Below are 17,381 nucleotides of genomic sequence, written 5' to 3'. Positions count from 1 at the left end.
GCGCCCGTGTTCCTTTTTTTTTTCCCTTTTTTTTTCTTTCTTTCTTTTCTTTCTTCTTTTCTTTCTTCTTTTCTTCTTCTTTTCTATTTTTTAATTATAATAAAATAATTTTGTAGTTAGTCACTGTCTGAGTAAGAACATACCAGAACATGCGCTATCAAGCAACAATGGAGCCATTACACACATTCAAATGGGCGCAATGGTACTGATGGCTATGTTCATCGCAGTAAATATTTCCCTGGCTACCAAACATTGTGACCAAGGGGTGTATTTTGACTCCTTCAGGTTTCTCTTCCTAAGTAAAATGCCAAGTAGAAGTATGTCCAGTAGTACTGTATACCAGCAAGACCCTCTCTCCCATTCCGAGACTCCAACGTAAGTATTGTGTGGCAAAGCACAGTAAACAGATAAATATAAGTACAGTACTTCTCTATTGTGTGACCAAAACCGAAAATTTTGACCTCTCTATCTCTCTATCCCTCTCTCCTCTACAACCTACCCTTCTATCACCGAACTACTCATAATCTATGGCGGAACAGGTCCAAAAACTCAACTTCCAGACAGTTTCTACGTTAGTCACCTGAGAGGCCTGTTCAACCCGCCCCTCTCCACCCCCAATATTCTATGTCATTGCTCAATACTCCGTCTCGTTTGCCACCTACCGCCTAAGGAGTGGCAATCTCCATCTTGTGCTTCAACTGTAATAAAGATCATGCAGCATCCCAAACTCTGTCTTTTGACCTCTCTTGGCCTTCACCAGAGCACTACAACCCTCAACTGATTCTTTTCGATAGAAAAAACAACTAATTGCCATATTCCACTTCCAAAATGGTGTCTAGTGAGTATTTCTGTTCCACTACCGCCCCACATGTGCTAACCCAGTGCTCCGCAAATACCTGCTGGAGTGTCCACGCAAGTTTGGAAACAAATATGACAACAAGGTGCGAAGCGATCTGAGACGGGCGCTGTTCCTGGCGGCCAGTGACGATGGCAAATACTTCAACCTGTTCTTCCCAGACCGCCCCGAGGCCAAGGACGACCAGGAAAGTGAGTCTGAAGACGAAGAGGAGTACATTATGGCCGACAACCGAGATGATCCTGCTCACCCTGGCAGACCCTGTGTAAGACGATTTTCCAAGGGCGAACCCACCTACCGATGTCTGACCTGTGGGCTTGACGAAACCTGTGTTCTGTGTTCCTACTGCTTCAACCCTGAAGATCATCAGGACCACCAGGTCACTGTCAGCATCTCTCCCACCTCTAACGGTGGTGTTTGTGACTGTGGCGACCCCGAAGCCTGGGTGAAGCAGTTCTCCTGCAAGTATCACGAGATTGACAACTTCACAGCCTCGGACCTGCCTCAAGACCTCTACGACGCTCTTTTGGAGACCGTGGAGACCGCTATGGACTACCTGATTGACGTGCTCAGTCACTCGGACGTGGCCATCTACAAGTTCACCGAGGCAGAGCAGGTGCTGGCCAACTTTGTCAACTCGCAGCTCTCTCCCAGCGTCTATGGTGCTCGTGATGACCATGACGACAGCAGATTCACCCTGAGCATGTGGAACGACCAGCGGTACAGTTTCACCCATGCCGAGATTCTCATCAAAAAGGCGACCGGCAAGAACGACAACTTTTGCAAAATGGTGTCCCAACACATTGACAGCCACGGAAGAGCTACAGTTCGTGTGTCCTCTTCTCTTGGAGACTTGATGGACGCCAAACGACAAATGGCTCACACCATGCTCATCCCTACAAGTACGGCGGGCATGAACGAAATGGCCACTTCGGTGCGATCGTCCAGAGACTCGTTCCGAGAAGAAATGTGCGACACCATCATTCACTGGCTAGATGACATCTCCAAGTGCCCCATCCAGGGCAACTACTTTGCCATTCGAGATATCGTGTGCAAAGCATTCTGTCGGCCATGGAGAGTAGGCTCTGCCAAGTTCCTGGGTGAGGTGCCCTTCAACTTGGACGCGGACGTCGCACACTACAAGGACCGAATGGAGAAACGGGCTGCTCTTACCCCCGAGGGTGATATTCCCGAGTACGAGGACTACCAGGAGAACATGGCCGAATTTGATGTGCCTGAGCAGGAAACCAACCCAATTGGAAATGCTGGAAACGGTATCGGACGAGATCCTGACACTCCGCTGACTACCGGTAACCCTGATTACTGGGTTCGGGGTAGAACAAACCCCGATTGGTCTGCTCCCGAGGTTCTGGAGCTCCTGGGTTGCCCCATGAGCAAGCGAGCACGTGTCTGCTACTTGCTCTTCTTTGACATTCGACTTTGGAAATCGATTCGAAATGTCCTCCAAAACCTGTACATTTCTGTCATGGTCGCACACCCCGGCTTCAAGTCTATTCTTGGAATCTACTATGCCGAGATCTACCGACAGATAGTTGAGATGCACATTCTGCTGGACCGAGAACATGAGGTGTCTGTCATCACGCATCTCTCTACACAGCTTCTGACAGCGCCCTCGATTGCGACTCAGATCTCCAAGTACAAATATCTGACAGATTACATGGGTGCCTTGTTCCTCTTTTTCACTAGAGGAGCATTTGGCCCTGCTGATGCTGTCAATGTGGGCTACCACAAGGTTGAAATGCTTGTTCTTCGTGCCCAGCATACGCGCTTCAGACGCATCTTCCATGACATGAACTACATCCTCAACCGCACCACCGAGAAGGAGAACACCTGTGGTGCTCCCGATCGAATTCGACAAGTTTCTGACCTCTTTCTGCTTTTCCAGGGTGCTCAGACCATGAAGCGGCAAGTCGGCACCCATATCGAGTTTGAAATCGACACCTGGGTTTATTTCTTCTACCCCACTGCCTGTCTGCTACAACTTGGTCAAATGATTGCCAGTGGATCTCGAAGCTGCCGACTGGAGGACAACGAGGCTGCTATTCGAATTGTCAGCAATGCCCTCACCCTGTGGGGTTCTGGTCGGCTCAACTACCGAAGCATGAGCAACGAGGCCAACGTGCCTGAGTTCGTGTCTGTCAACTGGGGAATGGAGCAGTACCTGACTCTCAAGTTTGACGTTGCGTCTCAGGACGTGTCTCTGTACCATCCTCTTCACGCCTTCTGTTCTTGGCTAATTGAGTGCGGTCAGGTGATGCAGAGTCGACGCCTGCGGGAGATCCTCACCGATGTGCAGCTTGCCGATGGTCCCAACCCCATGGATCAGGCCGTTCATCCTCGATCCTTGGCCCTCTCGGTGCTGTTTGAATATCCAATTCGAGTGCTGGTTCTGTTATCACAGATCAAGGTTGGCCTGTGGGTCCGAAATGGTGTCAATGTGGTCTCTCAGCTAACCCACTACCGAGACCAGAGTCTCCGAGACACTGCCTTTGCTCGAGACCTGTTCATGGTTCAGACTGCCCTTGCAGTTCACGACCCTGCTCTCGTCTTTGTTTCCATTGTGCACCGGTTTGGATTGTCCCAGCTGTCTACTCCTGACACCAAGCATCCCGTTTACGAGGACAAGGAGAAGTACATGATTGAGGAGCTCCTTCACACCCTTTTGGTGCTTGTGCTTGAGCGAACTCATCTGTACGGCTACGATGAGAAGGAAACCAAACGGGCTCATATTCTCAAGCAGATTGTGCACTCTCTCTGCTTCCGACCAAACTCTTTCACGGAGATCTGCAAACAGATTTCGGAAGATCTAACCTCCGAGGAGCTGTTTGAGACCATTCTTCTGGACGTTGCAGAAATCCAGCAGCCCACAGGCAACTCTGAGTCTCGAAAATACAAGCTCAAGGACGAGTACTTTGACATGGTTGACCCCTACTTTGCCCACTTCTCGTCTAACCAGCGAAACGACTGTTTGCGAGTTTTGCAGACTCGTCTTGCCAAGAAGCAAGGCTGCAGTGAGTCTGAAGTTGTGGTCATGCCTCCCATGGACCCTCCTCTTGAGGGAGTATTCAAGAACATTGGAGCCTTCACCAAGACCCGGCCATTTGCTTACTTCTGCAAGTCTGTGCTTGAGTTCCTGGTGGGTCAGCCTGATGGCGACATTACTGGTCTCTTGCTGCATCTCATTCTTGTTGCTGTGACCGACAAGTCTCAAGTTGATATTGATCCCCAGGAGTTTGCCACCACCGCTTCTGGTCCCCTCCCTGACTACAGACTGGGTGCTAATGAGCTGGGATCTATGCTCGTTGAACCCCTGTGCAAGCTTTATGAGCAGGAGCATCCCAAGAACGGTGCTGTGATCCGTTATCTTGTGGACAAGCTTGCTGGTGATGATATTGCTCTTCGAGAGCTTTCCGACAAGCTTGCCTCTTCTGTGGCTAGCACCGCTGTGTCTGGATCGTCCGGAGCTATGTCCCCGACCTCGACCAAGCGAGAGCAGGCCAAGCAGCGACAGGCTCGTATCATGGAGGAGTTCAAGCAGCAGCAGCAGGCGTTTGAGCAGAACCATGCCGACAACTCCGGTGAGGATGAGGACATGGAGGGCGGAGAGTCCAACGAGGACGTGTGTATTCTCTGCATGCAGTCCAAGAGCAATGCTCCTGGCGCTGTTTTCGGAGTCTCTGGCCTCTTTACCTCCTCCAACGTCTACCGGCGCTTCCCTGCCGACCACAGCGATCTTGTTGAGGAGTGTCTCAACTGGAACGGTAACCTGGACCAATCTCGGTCTGATGTGATGATGCAGCTCAAGTTCACATGTGATCCTGAGTGGCAGAAGCTCCAGGACGAACGTGTGGCTCGAAACCGAATCGGACCGGGTTTCCCCAACGAGAACCACGGCACTGTTGCCACCTCATGTGGTCACGGCATGCACCACGAGTGCTACTTGGAACTGAGAAAGACCATTCTCAAGCAGACTCAAGTGACTCGAAACAAGGCCGAGAACCCCGAAGCCGGCGAATTCCTGTGTCCTCTATGCAAGTCTTTCAACGACGTGTTCTTACCTGTGTTCCACTCGTCCAACGAGCGAAACTGGGATACTGTTCTGAGTTCGCCCAGTGAAGCTGGAGGCAGCGGCAGTCTGGCCGGCGAGAACAAGATTTTCCTAGACTATCTTGATGGACGTTTTGAGGTACGTGAGCCTCTTACTGCAAGTGTCATCCTGGGTAACCAGCTTGCGGACGCCACTCAGGCCGGTGACGAGGGTGAAGATCACGACGACTTTTGGCTGGACCAGCTCATTGTGCAGTGGGAAAACCGATTCGAACCTGGTCTTGCGGCGATCATGACACGAATTGAAAACCCTGCTGATCTCATCAAGATTCTGTCCAACACTGTTCAGCAGCTGGAGATTTCGCTCCGAGGAGTTGCTACGCAGCCCACCGGTCTCTTCTTCGAGCAGCTGTCGTCTAACAACGTGGCTACCCTGCGAAACATGTGTGAGATTGTGTTTGTGGCTCTCACACAGATTCGAACTGCTCAGAACCACACTCTGTCTCGCCAGTTCATGACCGTCAACCAGTCTGCTGGAATCGAGCGGCTGGCTGTTTTCCTGTGTTATGACCGGTTCGTCGGCTTGCAGTTCAACCATATGCTACGATACTTTGTTTCCCAGAAGCTGGCTCTCAACCTGGATTACTTCATAAAGACCTGGGCAAAGGGCGAGCTGGACTGGACTCGAGGACCCGTGTTTGAGCACATGCCTAGGTTCTTTGGTCACGAGCAGGGAATTGAAGCTGTCAAGGCTATTGCTGAGCGGCTGCTGCAGCACCAGGAGGGCGTTCCTGAGGTTACGGAGGCCGTTGCTGCTACAGTCTACACTCTAGCTGTCAAGGCTACGACTGTTTGTCTTCGAGAGGCATGTCTGCTTGTCTACGGACTCTATGCCTCCGGTGAGACTCCTGAAATATCTGAGGACGATGACATTGATGATTGTGAAAACGACTGGTATGAGGCTCAGAAGCTTACCCGCTTCCTCAAGATTCCCCATCTCGATGACATTCTTCAGGGCGTGTTGGGCACTTCTGAAGTGTTTAGCATTGAGGCCCGTGCCTTCAACACCATCAATGCGGCATCCAAGCCCATTGTGCCCTTCTATTTTGCTCCCCAGAGGCTTTTGCATCTCCCCGAACGACTAGACGATCTTTACACTCCTGGATATCATGCTTCTCCCTCTGTGAAGCAGCAGAGCAAGAGCATGTCAACAGATCCGGCCGTGTGTCTCTTCTGTGGAGAGTCTGTGAACACCCAGTACAATGACCCCTGGGATGCAGACAAGAGTGGTGAGTGCAACAAGCATATGCGAAAGCACCACAGAGACAAATGCATCTTCTTGCTACCTAAGAAGACCTCTATTCTGCTACTTTCCAAGGACCAGGGATCGTTCCACCCTGCCCCTTACTTTGACCTGCATGGAGAGCGAGACGAGGTAATGAAGCGAGGACGTCCTCAGTTCCTCAACGAGGGTAGATACGAAAAGTTCATGCGAGAAATGTGGTTGCAGCCGGGTATTCCCAACTACATTGCACGACAGCTTGACTCTTCCCATGACCCCGGAGGATGGGAGACTCTTTAAATAACTGAATGAATACAATAGAATGTGGAGATAAGGGAGTGTGTTGAGTGTAGAATTTCGATGTTGAAAAAAAGTAAGTGAAATGGCTTCGTTCTGACTAGCGTATTTTTTACAGAATGAGGATATATGATGTATGGAGAAGTATCAGGGTGGTGTATGACAGCATAACAGTGTGTTTCTGACTTCTCTGGATGTCAAAGAATCATCACGATGCCCTGAAATTACTTGTATTTGGATATATCTCTGTATCATACATTCCAGACCAGTAAATGTGTATCGTTGATTACAATGAGAAAGAAAAAAAATTCAAACGACGGGAGAGTATCGATAGAACAATGGGGAGTTCAAAAACGTGAATATCAGACAGTCTTTTTTATTACTAGCTTCTCTTCCCTTACAATATCCCTGTTCATTCACTATCTCTGGCTCAGGTACTTAGAGAGCACCGCATGTGCGCGAGAAGAAAACGAACTTCCACCAGGAAACAACAATGTGGAAGAGGAGAGTACAGTATGTACCGTACAGTACATTATCGCATTGTACTATTGAGCATGTTACACAAAATCCAGGCAGGTTGGTTCATGGGTGCAGTTCTGTTGGAGTGCCGTATGATCATAACTGCACCCACCCGCAATCGAGATATAGTGATATCGAGGTCACCAAAAAACATTCCGGAGGCATGAATAGATGCTGAGAATAGCAAAAAGGATAGGGCCCAACCGGGAATTGAACCCGGGACCTCTCGCAAATTGCCCAGGATCACCCTAAGCGAGAATTATACCACTAAACCATCGGGCCACTGGATGAGAGCTCGGGGTGGTGATGTGCTACATAAGGACAGAATTAGAAGAGAAAAATTGGAAAAATGTTGGTGAAAGACTTTAAAAGGGAGTTTAGAGGGTCAGAAAAGATCTATTTATGTCATTATAAGGCCCAATAATCAATTGGTACACTCTCACGATCACAAAGACGGATAGATTACCTGGATCATCTCCTAGAGCTTCCAGAATGCCATAGAAGAAGGAAAGGAGATTGTTCATCCCCTGGGAGGAGTTTTTGTGTCAAATTATTGTTGGGTAGTGTTTGACACCATAAATAATACTCTACGATAGGTGGGCCATGCTTCGACTGGGCGATAGTGCGGTCGGCTGGCGTTTGATTTGTGAGTATGCTGCGCCGCACAACTTTTCCATTGAAGACTGGTTCCTCGTAAAGAACTATTCTTCATGGAAAACATTTGATAGCTTTTCAATTGGTCTAGCGCACTCTCCAAACATGATCGCAAGTACATAGTTGAACCAGAACAGTTCAAAAATCCACTTCAAGAGAACCTGGGCTAATGTTGAGGAACTGTCACGAGCGACTCTGACGTCTCAGAATGAGTGATACTCTTATATATGAGTATATATGAACAAACATGTCTGGAATGGTCACATTTGGAGCGAAAACTGGACCTGGCACATCATCAAAACCCGAAAGAGTGATCAATAACGATTCCTAGGAAGGGTATTTCACAGATAGCTTGCCCCCATTTGCCACCTGTGTTGTCGTCCATCAAATCGCACAATTCCATGAGCAGGTTTTACTCACACCCATGGAGACCAGCAGCTTCCCCACTACTCGCACGCACTTGCTTCAAAAGTGGTTAAATTTGTCTACACACCTGTTCAAACACTAGTTCATGCTCAAACTTATCTATGGGTCCTCCACCTGTGGACTATTGTCTCGTTTACAACCCATGATCAAACCATCCAGTGTTACTCTATCTATATACTTACAAAAAATACCAACCTGCTCCGCCAGCTGCAATCATGGAGACGCCAAACCACCACAGCGAGTTGTAGTCCACCACGGAGTGCTTCTTGATGCCGGTCACCTTTCGGTTGTCAATGCTTCGTCGGATCTTTGCTCGTGTGCTGCCAGTGTTTTCCGGTTGCGACGCCTCCTGGGTGGGGTTGAGTGTGACCGTGGGCAGCATCATGGCCGGTCGGTAGGCCAAATACATGGGGGGCATGGGGGCTCCGTTGAACTGGAACAGGTCCAGTCGGTATCGTCCGTGGTAGGGGTCGACGTAGACGGAGAATCGCTTGAACTTTTCCGTCTGGTTGTATCGCGAGTACACGGCGTTTTCCTCCTGCTTGCAGGGATCTGACAGCAGCTGTCGGCCATCGACCATGTAAGGCTCCAGGGTCAGAGTTCCGTTGTCGCTGATGTTGTAGGTACCATGCTGGAAGATGAGCACACCAGTGGGACACTTGGGGTCTTTGGGGTTGGCGGAGACCTGGTAGATGGCCTCCTCGAAGAAACCGTCCTTGGTGAAGGAGTACGAGATGCCTGGAAGAGTGGGTTCCAGCAGCAGCTCATCTATAGGGTCGTAAAAGTCGGGGCCTGTGATGACTGCGCCAGATTTGGACGACCAGGTGCCTTCCAGGTCGTCTACGGAGCTGGAGTCCGACTGTGTGTGGCCCACCGTCGCCAGTAGCGCCGAGGTGACGAATGCTGAGATTGTGGACAGTTTCATTGTGAGCTGTGTGATGAGGTTTTTGACGGGTTGCTTGCACCGGTGCGTTTGCTTTTGGGGAGTCGTCGGCGGGTAAGCGAGTGTGTGTGAGAGTGTGTGTGTGTGTGTCACGTGCTTGCGTGTCTGTCGACCGGGTTCTTTTCTTGTTGCTGGACACGAACCGCTTCTGTTATGATACGATACGTTGTCTGAGATATGTAGGGGCTATTTTTACTCTCGCCCTTGGTTTTAGTTTTGGCTGGGCACCTAACCCTGAAGGCGGTGCCAGCAAACGCGTTTTTTTGGTACACACCAGCTGCGAGCCGAAAAAGTGAAAGGGAAAAAGCGAAACCTTGGCTGAGATGAAATGTCCATGAAACGACTTTACAGAGCCACCAGACGTCAAGCAAGTCCACAACGGCGAGTTGCCACGTCAAGCGCCGGTGTTCGGACAGGCGGATGATCACGTGACGACAAGTGGCCTTGGTCTGGACTATTTTTATGCTACTCCTTCGTACATAGACAGAGGTAGCTACTGTACATTCTGAGTCTGACTTGGTGAGACACCCATGTATGAATGAAGGGGTGACTGTGTACCGTGGAAGGAGTGGTTAAAATGAGTAAAAGAAGTCGATTGAAGGTGTTTTATCTGTAAATACAGGATTGTAGAATGTAGCTACTATGCTGTATGTAGCTGTTCCTTGTACTTGCACGGATACTCTTACTCGTACTGTACGTAGCTGGGTCCTGTTGTAGACTTCTATTTATGGCATTACTGTAGCCAACAGGTCCTGTTTCCGGCAGAGTTTAGGTTGCTGTATATGGCCTGCGCCATTAGTTGCTACACCGTCAAGGGATGATGTTTGTGAGTTGAGAGGGGGATGTGGGGAGCTTTGGGACAGAAGACGTACAAGGGACAGTTGGGGGCCAGAAGTGCTGTCTCTCTTGAATTTTGGGGATGTTATCACGGAGTATATTGGGAAAATGCATTTTAGTTGAGAGAGTGTGATCTTTACTTGGACTGTAGCTGATTTGTCAAGTAAATCAAGTTGGGGTGATTGTTGTACAAGTATAACACGTATAGGGCATCTTGTGGGATAGATCTACGTCTGTGATACTCGGTTCGGGTGTAATTGGGCCAGTATGGAGGCCAGTATGGAAGGGTTAGAGTCCTTTTGATCCAGACGACCTACAAATGTAGGTTCCGTCGATCTCCTTGATAGTATATGTATCTCGTTCAATCCCCATTACAGGCTTACATAAAGACGATAGACGCTGTCACGTGTTACTGGTCAAGACCAACGTCAAGAGAGAGAAATGGACAATAACAGATTCCCACTCAAGTACCTGTAGTGGTCCCTCGTCTGAGTACTATCGACAATTCTGCCCAGATCTCCGCATAAAGCTCCACCACGCAAGGCAAAACTGTGTATCGCATGTAGGTATTCGTGCCGGTACTCGTATCATACTGGCTGATCAGACAGACGAGCCGTGTCTCGTGTATCATTGACCCAATATCTCGTTACGTGCACCGAGATAAAAGATCATCATACCACTGTGCGCGACAGAAGCCGTTCTGGGCCCCAGCTGTAGCATCGTGAGAAGCCACTGTCACACTGAGGAATACGGAAGCCTCCTCCTCTACCTCGTCCACGTGACAAAAGGATCAGATAACAGATGCTGGGACCAGACAAAGCGCGCCAAGCCCAAAAGTGAAGGATCAGATAAAGTGCCAAGCTCAGGGGAATGTTGATTAGGATCTGATAACTCTGGCTCGGAGAGCAAGGAGGTGAGACAGGGGTGAAATAATATACCAGCAGAAGGACAAGGCAACACTAAAAAGACGACATGGAGAAGATCGTCGGCTTCCAATGAGTCTAACCCCGGTATAAATCGGTCTACTTGTAGCAGCATGGAGACAATGACGAAACCAGGTCAATGAATCAATTGGACACAATGAGGAGTGGTCCTCTTAATCCGAAAAGTCAACGGGGCACCGCACTGTCTGTAACCAGCCCCGTGCACTTTCTCGCACACATGCTCAGCTCATCGCATTGCCCCATTGTCATGTGGCGAAAATTCAGTCTCTTTGCCGCTTTGGGTTAAAGTGCAACGCGTCCAAACATGGAATGGTGTGACGTGGGGGTGGAGGGGCCGCAACAAACGTGGATAGATTGTACGCAATATGTCTAGTAGGAAACTGCTAGGGTGGAACAAAAAGATCACATGACAAACTCCGTTCTATCTCACTCCTTTGAGCCGAGCCTGTAATGCTTTCAATACCCGATCGCGTCCCCGATCATTCTCACGCCGTTAGCCTCGCGTTGCGTTAGCGCACCTTCGGCTTGTTCATCCGCATGCCGTAAACGTCACCTTGTTAGTCAGAAACAAGTCAGAAGAGAGTTGCGAGGAATGTGTACAGTGTGAGGTTTGGTGGATCAGTGGACCACACTTGACCGTTCATCATAATGAGGACTGGTCGTTGTGCCTGTAGTTCGTAGATGATGCAAAGCTGACATTGCGTCACCTAATTATACAGTCCAATTTGGGCCCCGAGACAACGTGGCATCGAACAACACATCCATCTTGAGTCCGATCAGCCCCTACATCTGATAACGCTACAGGCTTCATCCTGAAACGTTGCTCCTGTTGCGCAATGGCCATGGATCGGCCTTATTTGCTTGTATGTTCTTGTCCTGTTGCCTGGGGTCGACGCGTGCCGGGTTTTCATGCACATTAATTAGACGCAATCAACACGTAAGGGGACCACAACAAGTCAGAAGGTCCGCTCTTCAACTCCACCAATACTGACACTACGGAAAAGCGGAAACTCGCAATGAGCTGGTCATGTTGAGGTGAACCACCTGATACAGCTAGCTTCACACCCAGGCCTCTCCTCCATCCACCACCCATTGTTGTGGTTGACTGTACATCATGCACGTTAATTAGTCAATTTGCGTGCATGGTCGTGTGTTTTGAAAGGCACCGCGTGCATGCTTTGGGTAGGGGGGCGGGTGGCGGCTTGAGCAGGTCGTTTTGGACGGTGCCTTGAGGCTGGGACAACGGAAGGAAATATGACTAAGCAAACATTACACTCAGCTTGGACCCCACGTGACCAGAATCTCTCTCAGCCCCGCACTAGTTTACGCCCCCCCCCTCCAACACGTTTGACGCGTTTAGGTTTTGTATGCAATGGCTCTTTGGCTGGTTGTAGGATGCATGAGAGCTGCATCCAAACAAAAAAGTTGCGTGCATATTGCTGGCTGTGCGAATTTCTCTGTCCAGCACGCGCAACCGTGTTTTAATTTATCCACCTTAAATACCTGTGCGTGGGCCCTGCTTTTTTTGCACATACCACCTCCTCTACCGACACACCACACAAAAACACACAATGGCCACTCAGACACCCTCCAAGAAGGTCGCCGAGGACCTCAACGACCTCGTGCTCAAGACCCCCAACAAGAAGCTGTTCAAGGACTCTGTTGCCGACTCCAAGGAGGACGATCTCGAGTCCTCCCCTGCCGTCCAGGTCGAGGAGAAGAAGGAGTTTGTCAAGGCCAACATCATCGAGGGCGACCACAAGAGCGTTCGACGACGACTGCGAGAGTCTGAGAAGGACGAGCCTCTGCTCAAGGAGAACCATCGACGGTTTGTGCTCTTCCCCATCCAGTACCACGAAATCTGGCAGATGTACAAGAAGGCCGAGGCCTCTTTCTGGACAGCTGAGGAGATTGATCTTGGAAAGGACATGGGTGACTGGGAGAACAGACTCAACAACGATGAGCGGTTCTTCATCTCCCACGTTCTCGCATTCTTTGCTGCCTCCGACGGTATCGTTAACGAGAACCTGGTTGAGCGATTCTCCGGCGAGGTGCAGGCCCCCGAGGCCAAGTGCTTCTACGGCTTCCAGATCATGATGGAGAACATCCACTCCGAGACCTACTCGCTGCTGATCGACACATACATCAAGGACCCCAAAGAGCGAACCTACCTGTTCAACGCCATCGAGACCATCCCCTGCATCAAGAAAAAGGCCGACTGGGCCCTCAAGTGGATCTCCGACGAAGAGTCCACCTTTGGAGAGCGACTCATTGCCTTTGCCGCCGTCGAGGGCATCTTCTTCTCCGGCTCTTTCGCCTCCATCTTCTGGCTCAAGAAGCGAGGTCTCATGCCTGGCCTCACCTTCTCCAACGAGCTCATCTCCCGAGACGAGGGTCTGCACACTGACTTTGCCTGCCTGCTTTTCTCGCACCTTGAGAACCGACCCTCAAAGAAGATTGTTGAGGACGTCATTGTCGAGGCTGTTGGCATCGAGCAGGAGTTCCTTACTGACGCTCTGCCCTGTGGTCTGCTTGGTATGAACGCCAAGCTGATGTGCCAGTACATCGAGTTTGTCGCTGACCGTCTGCTAGTTGCTCTCGGTAACTCCAAGGTGTATAACTCCACCAACCCCTTCGACTTCATGGAGAACATCTCTCTGGCCGGCAAGACCAACTTTTTCGAGAAGCGAGTGTCCGACTACCAGAAGGCCGGTGTCATGGCCAACTCCAACCAAGAGGAGAAGTCCAACTCCAACGGCTTCAGTCTCGACGAGGACTTCTAAGGAGCAAGGAGCAAAAAGCGGGCTTCTGCCTGTTCTGATTAACGATTATTTATGTATATTGCAATGAAACTAATGATGATATAAAAGTGTGTATAAACGGTTCGGAGCAAATAATGTGAGACGGCAGAGATGGTTACACATTGCTGGATCGACTGAAACGTGTCTTCTACAGTCGATACTTATACAGTCAAATAATACATTGTTTTGTCATACAGCACAGTTATACAGATTGTGTAATCGTCCAGGCAATATTAAATATATAGAAAATGGTTTTAGATGCATCAGAAAAACAACTTGGGTTAGTAGGATTCAGAATGCTTGAAAGAATTCAAACAATAGAAGTCAGATTTTTACTATCTAGATTCCATATTTTTTTCCTCAAGGTGTTAGGTTGTCCCTATGTTTTGTCATCATTATAGTGTCAATAATGATTTGTTGCTTCACTCACTTTTTTGTTGTCGATGTGCAAAAAAAATCTGGTGGGAGGGGTTCGTCTTATATAGGCTAGGGTGACGACCGGGTAACTAGGGTTGGCGCAGTGCTGAAAAATGTTGTGTGTGATACAACCACACATGCACTGTATTTCCAACAGGGGTGCAAAAAGGAAATGCTCCCCCACAGGGGCTCGAACCCTGGACATTTCGGTTGCAATGCTCCTAGTATAACTAAAAGCCGAACGCTCTACCAACTGAGCTATAGGGGACCGACAGTTCCAAGGACGAAAATCTGGGCTCCATATTGTGACAAACGACATTTTGCAGCCGCGAAAATTTCGCATTTGCAGAGTCTAGAGACAGTTACGGGTGCTAATAGAGTAGCGTTGTTTACTTTTCATCAGTCTCAGATTACAAGGACCATGTCCAACTGGGGCGATTACTATAGCGACGTGGTGCTGGCCTGGAAACACTCTACGATCCCTATAGGCCATTTAATTTTACATAGATTGCATTTGAAAAGAATAAATATACCTGGATCAACCGGTTTAGAGCCGTTTGAGGCCGGTTTTCCGTTTTGGTTTCTTGGCTGGTTTTGGTGCAAGCTGAATTTCGAGTTGCGATGCAGAAATGGAGCCGTCCATGGGTGTCTGCACATCTTCATCAGGCGAAGATGAGTGTTGGGTTCTTTTTGTGCTGGATACTGCCGATGCTGGAGGCTCAGTTTGTTCTTCCTTGACGTAGTCGCTTCTGTTGAGAGCATGGACATTAGTCATGAGACGAGCTGTTCGAGAGAAGGCAGCGTAGTCCTCTAGAAGCAGCTTTCCGGCCTCTTCGTTGAGCGCCGACTCAGGGTTGGGGTGTACTAGGAGACATCTGATGGTGACGAGGATGTCGCACAGAGAAGTTGTCGGGGTCCAGTCTCGTTTGAGTGTGTCGACGCAGACCTCGCCGGTGGAGGGCTGGACATTTGGATGAAAGATTCGAGTTTTGAAGAAAGCCTTTGGAGCAGACTGGGGGTAATCTGAGGGTACCTTGATGACCATCTGCCACGCTCCTCCATAGTAGGGTGTTGCTTCTGGGCCCAGAATGACGATAGCAACGTTCTGAAGCGACCCGTCATAATCTCTGGGCACGCAGATATCTGCTGGCGTTTTTGAAAACAGTTCCTTGACGTCCTTTTTGATTTTCATGGTGGTTGTGAAGGAACAGTTTCAGCTTGGATCCATGTTTTGATTTCATATGCATGTCCATGCAGTCTGTGCGCTTACTGTAGTGGGGTTCTGAGGTGTGCCCTGAAAAGAGTCACGAGTCTGACAAATGACCGAGTAGTATATAGTATATAAGAATCACCAAGTAAATAACCCATTTCCTTGATACGAACAGTACTTGCAATCATCAACCATTTCACTCATGCTTCTCGAAGATCTAACCGAGCTTGGCACCCTCTCACCAACTGTCTTTTCCTAGAGGCCCCTGTGGCTAGCCCTTGGTGACTCCAGAGGAAATAATGCCCAGCTTATACCCCAGGTTTGTCCATCTCCTCGCCAAGAGCTTCTTCCTTCATGAGAGGAGCGAGACATTCCCAATCTTGACCGGACATTGCGCCAGCCTTGAAGGAGCACCTTCAGGGAGTTCAGCCGCGTGGAACATGTCGTCCATTTTGATCACAGGAACAGTTCCGATGGTCTGGATTCCGGGGTAGTAGATGGTTGAGATTGGCATCTAACCTTTGGAGACACACAAACCAGCATTCTCAGCTCACGTCGGCTCCAATTTCCTAACACGAGGAGCTGGATCGTCAGGTCAGTCGACCCTGGCGCTAACACCGCCATAAAACGAGCGAGAAGCATGGTCACCGCACCTACAAATAGCTGTCTCCCATTAATACCACCAACATCCAACATCACCAGCCAGCGCAGTCAACAGCAGCCATCGCATCAGGTGAACATTTATTTACACACTCTGGAATACACAAGCCATCAACAGGCAACACATGGCACGGCACTCACGTTAGTTATACAAACAGTCGTCCTTCTAATCTACAAGTACTGTTCTGGTAGGATACATCAGACATAATCGCACAGCTTGGTGCTTCACATACACCTACAACGTTGACACTCATGCTGGACACTCGTGTCTCGAAATTAAGAAGCTATATTTTGTTAAATGGTATGGTATCTATTCAAATGACACTTAGTCAAACTTGCAAGTGGTGTCGAACTTGGGCTTGAGGTTGGAGTCGTAAACACCCCAGTACTTCTCAACGCCGGAGACCTCCTCACCGTTGTCACCCTTAGTGTCGGGCTTCCAGGTCTCGTCGAAAGCCTCGAAAACCAGAGTGTTGATACCCCAGGCTCGGATGGCACAGATACCCTCCTGCCAGAACTGAGCAGCCTGCTTCACGCCAGGCTGAGAGTCGCCGAAAGCACCGCCATCGGTGGGCCATCCGGTCTCACCAACCCAGAAGTCAATGTCGGTGGTACCCTTGGTGGTCTGGATGGTCTGGAGAGCCTGCATGATGTCATCGAAGAAGGAGTAAGAGGCGTTAGCCATGGTCTGTCCCTGCCAGTAGGAGAAGGCGTTGGCGAAGACAACGTCGGCGGCCTTGACGGCGGGGCTGGAGTAGCCATCGACAATCACGTTCCAGGAGTCGACGGTACCGACGGGGACGTCAAAGGTCTGGCCGTTCTTGTCCTTGATGCCCTTGAGCTGGTTCTTGATGTCGTTGATCTTGTCGGCCAGCTGCTGGGGAGTCATGTCCTTTCGGTACAGAGCCTCGGAGCCCACGGTGATGTAGGGCACGGTGGACTTGGAGAGCCAGGGCAGGTAGCTCTTGAGAGCAAACTGCTCGGAGGCAAAGTGGTTGTCGTCGTTGGGCCACACACCAATCATGAGCTTGAAGTTAGCGGCCTCAGCAACAGGGCCGAGCTCTCGCAGGGCGTCGCAATCGCCGGCGGCGTAGATTCGGATGGTGTCGGTGAGACCCTTGAGAGCCTCAAGATCGGCCTTGTAGTCGCCGGCGTTCTTGCACTCTCCGTCGGACTCTCGCTTGACTCCGAGGTCGACTCCGAGGCCTCCGAGGGCCATGGCGGACGAGGCCAGCGCGGCGGTAACGGCAGCAAATGTGAACTTCATAATAAATAACGAGTGTGGTGGTGTTGTGTGAGGAGGAAGAGAGAAGAGAGGTCGGAATGCACAAGGTTGGGATTTTGTAAGGTGTCAAAACAAGTGTGAGGTAATTCTTAAAATAGATGGATTAGGGTTAAGAGGTGAGTTTGGACACCTTGAAAGGGGTTAGGGGGAATCCTTGGGGGGCCACAAAATGCGTTGGATCC

General features: G+C 49.8%; 5 protein-coding genes and 2 non-coding genes across 7 annotated transcripts; 2 read left to right on the top strand and 5 right to left on the bottom strand.

The window, feature by feature from the left end:
• Positions 1-1,076: 1,076 nt before the first annotated feature.
• On the top strand, positions 1,077-6,506 carry YALI1_B05185g (uncharacterized protein; the record flags this gene model as incomplete). Its single annotated transcript, XM_500468.3, has 1 exon — positions 1,077-6,506. One exon carries the CDS (start codon positions 1,077-1,079, stop codon positions 6,504-6,506), a length of 5,430 nt encoding a protein of 1,809 aa, XP_500468.3.
• Positions 6,507-7,217: 711 nt separating this feature from the next.
• Positions 7,218-7,304, bottom strand: YALI1_B05123r. Its single transcript has one exon. It is a non-coding gene; the product is annotated as a tRNA-Pro (tRNA).
• A 976-nt stretch (positions 7,305-8,280) lies between these two features.
• Positions 8,281-9,027, bottom strand: YALI1_B05106g (uncharacterized protein; the record flags this gene model as incomplete). The annotated part of the gene is made up of 1 exon (XM_500467.3): positions 8,281-9,027. The coding sequence occupies one exon, from the start codon at positions 9,025-9,027 to the stop codon at positions 8,281-8,283; it is 747 nt and encodes a 248-aa protein (XP_500467.1).
• Positions 9,028-12,397: 3,370 nt separating this feature from the next.
• Positions 12,398-13,609, top strand: YALI1_B05072g (uncharacterized protein; the record flags this gene model as incomplete). The annotated part of the gene is made up of 1 exon (XM_500466.1): positions 12,398-13,609. One exon carries the CDS (start codon positions 12,398-12,400, stop codon positions 13,607-13,609), a length of 1,212 nt encoding a protein of 403 aa, XP_500466.1.
• A 610-nt stretch (positions 13,610-14,219) lies between these two features.
• Positions 14,220-14,312, bottom strand: YALI1_B05053r. The gene has a single exon. It is a non-coding gene; the product is annotated as a tRNA-Lys (tRNA).
• Positions 14,313-14,591: 279 nt separating this feature from the next.
• Positions 14,592-15,236, bottom strand: YALI1_B05043g (uncharacterized protein; the record flags this gene model as incomplete). The annotated part of the gene is made up of 1 exon (XM_002142966.1): positions 14,592-15,236. The coding sequence occupies one exon, from the start codon at positions 15,234-15,236 to the stop codon at positions 14,592-14,594; it is 645 nt and encodes a 214-aa protein (XP_002143002.1).
• A 1,003-nt stretch (positions 15,237-16,239) lies between these two features.
• Positions 16,240-17,181, bottom strand: YALI1_B05024g (uncharacterized protein; the record flags this gene model as incomplete). The annotated part of the gene is made up of 1 exon (XM_500465.3): positions 16,240-17,181. One exon carries the CDS (start codon positions 17,179-17,181, stop codon positions 16,240-16,242), a length of 942 nt encoding a protein of 313 aa, XP_500465.1.
• Between the last annotated feature and the right edge of the window lie 200 nt (positions 17,182-17,381).

The sequence above is a fragment of the Yarrowia lipolytica genome, chromosome 1B, assembly GCF_001761485.1.
Source record: "Yarrowia lipolytica chromosome 1B, complete sequence".
Lineage (NCBI taxonomy): Eukaryota > Fungi > Ascomycota > Dipodascomycetes > Dipodascales > Yarrowia > Yarrowia lipolytica.
The sequence above is the reverse complement of the archived record's forward strand: the minus strand, read 5'-3'. Positions and strand labels throughout refer to the sequence as shown.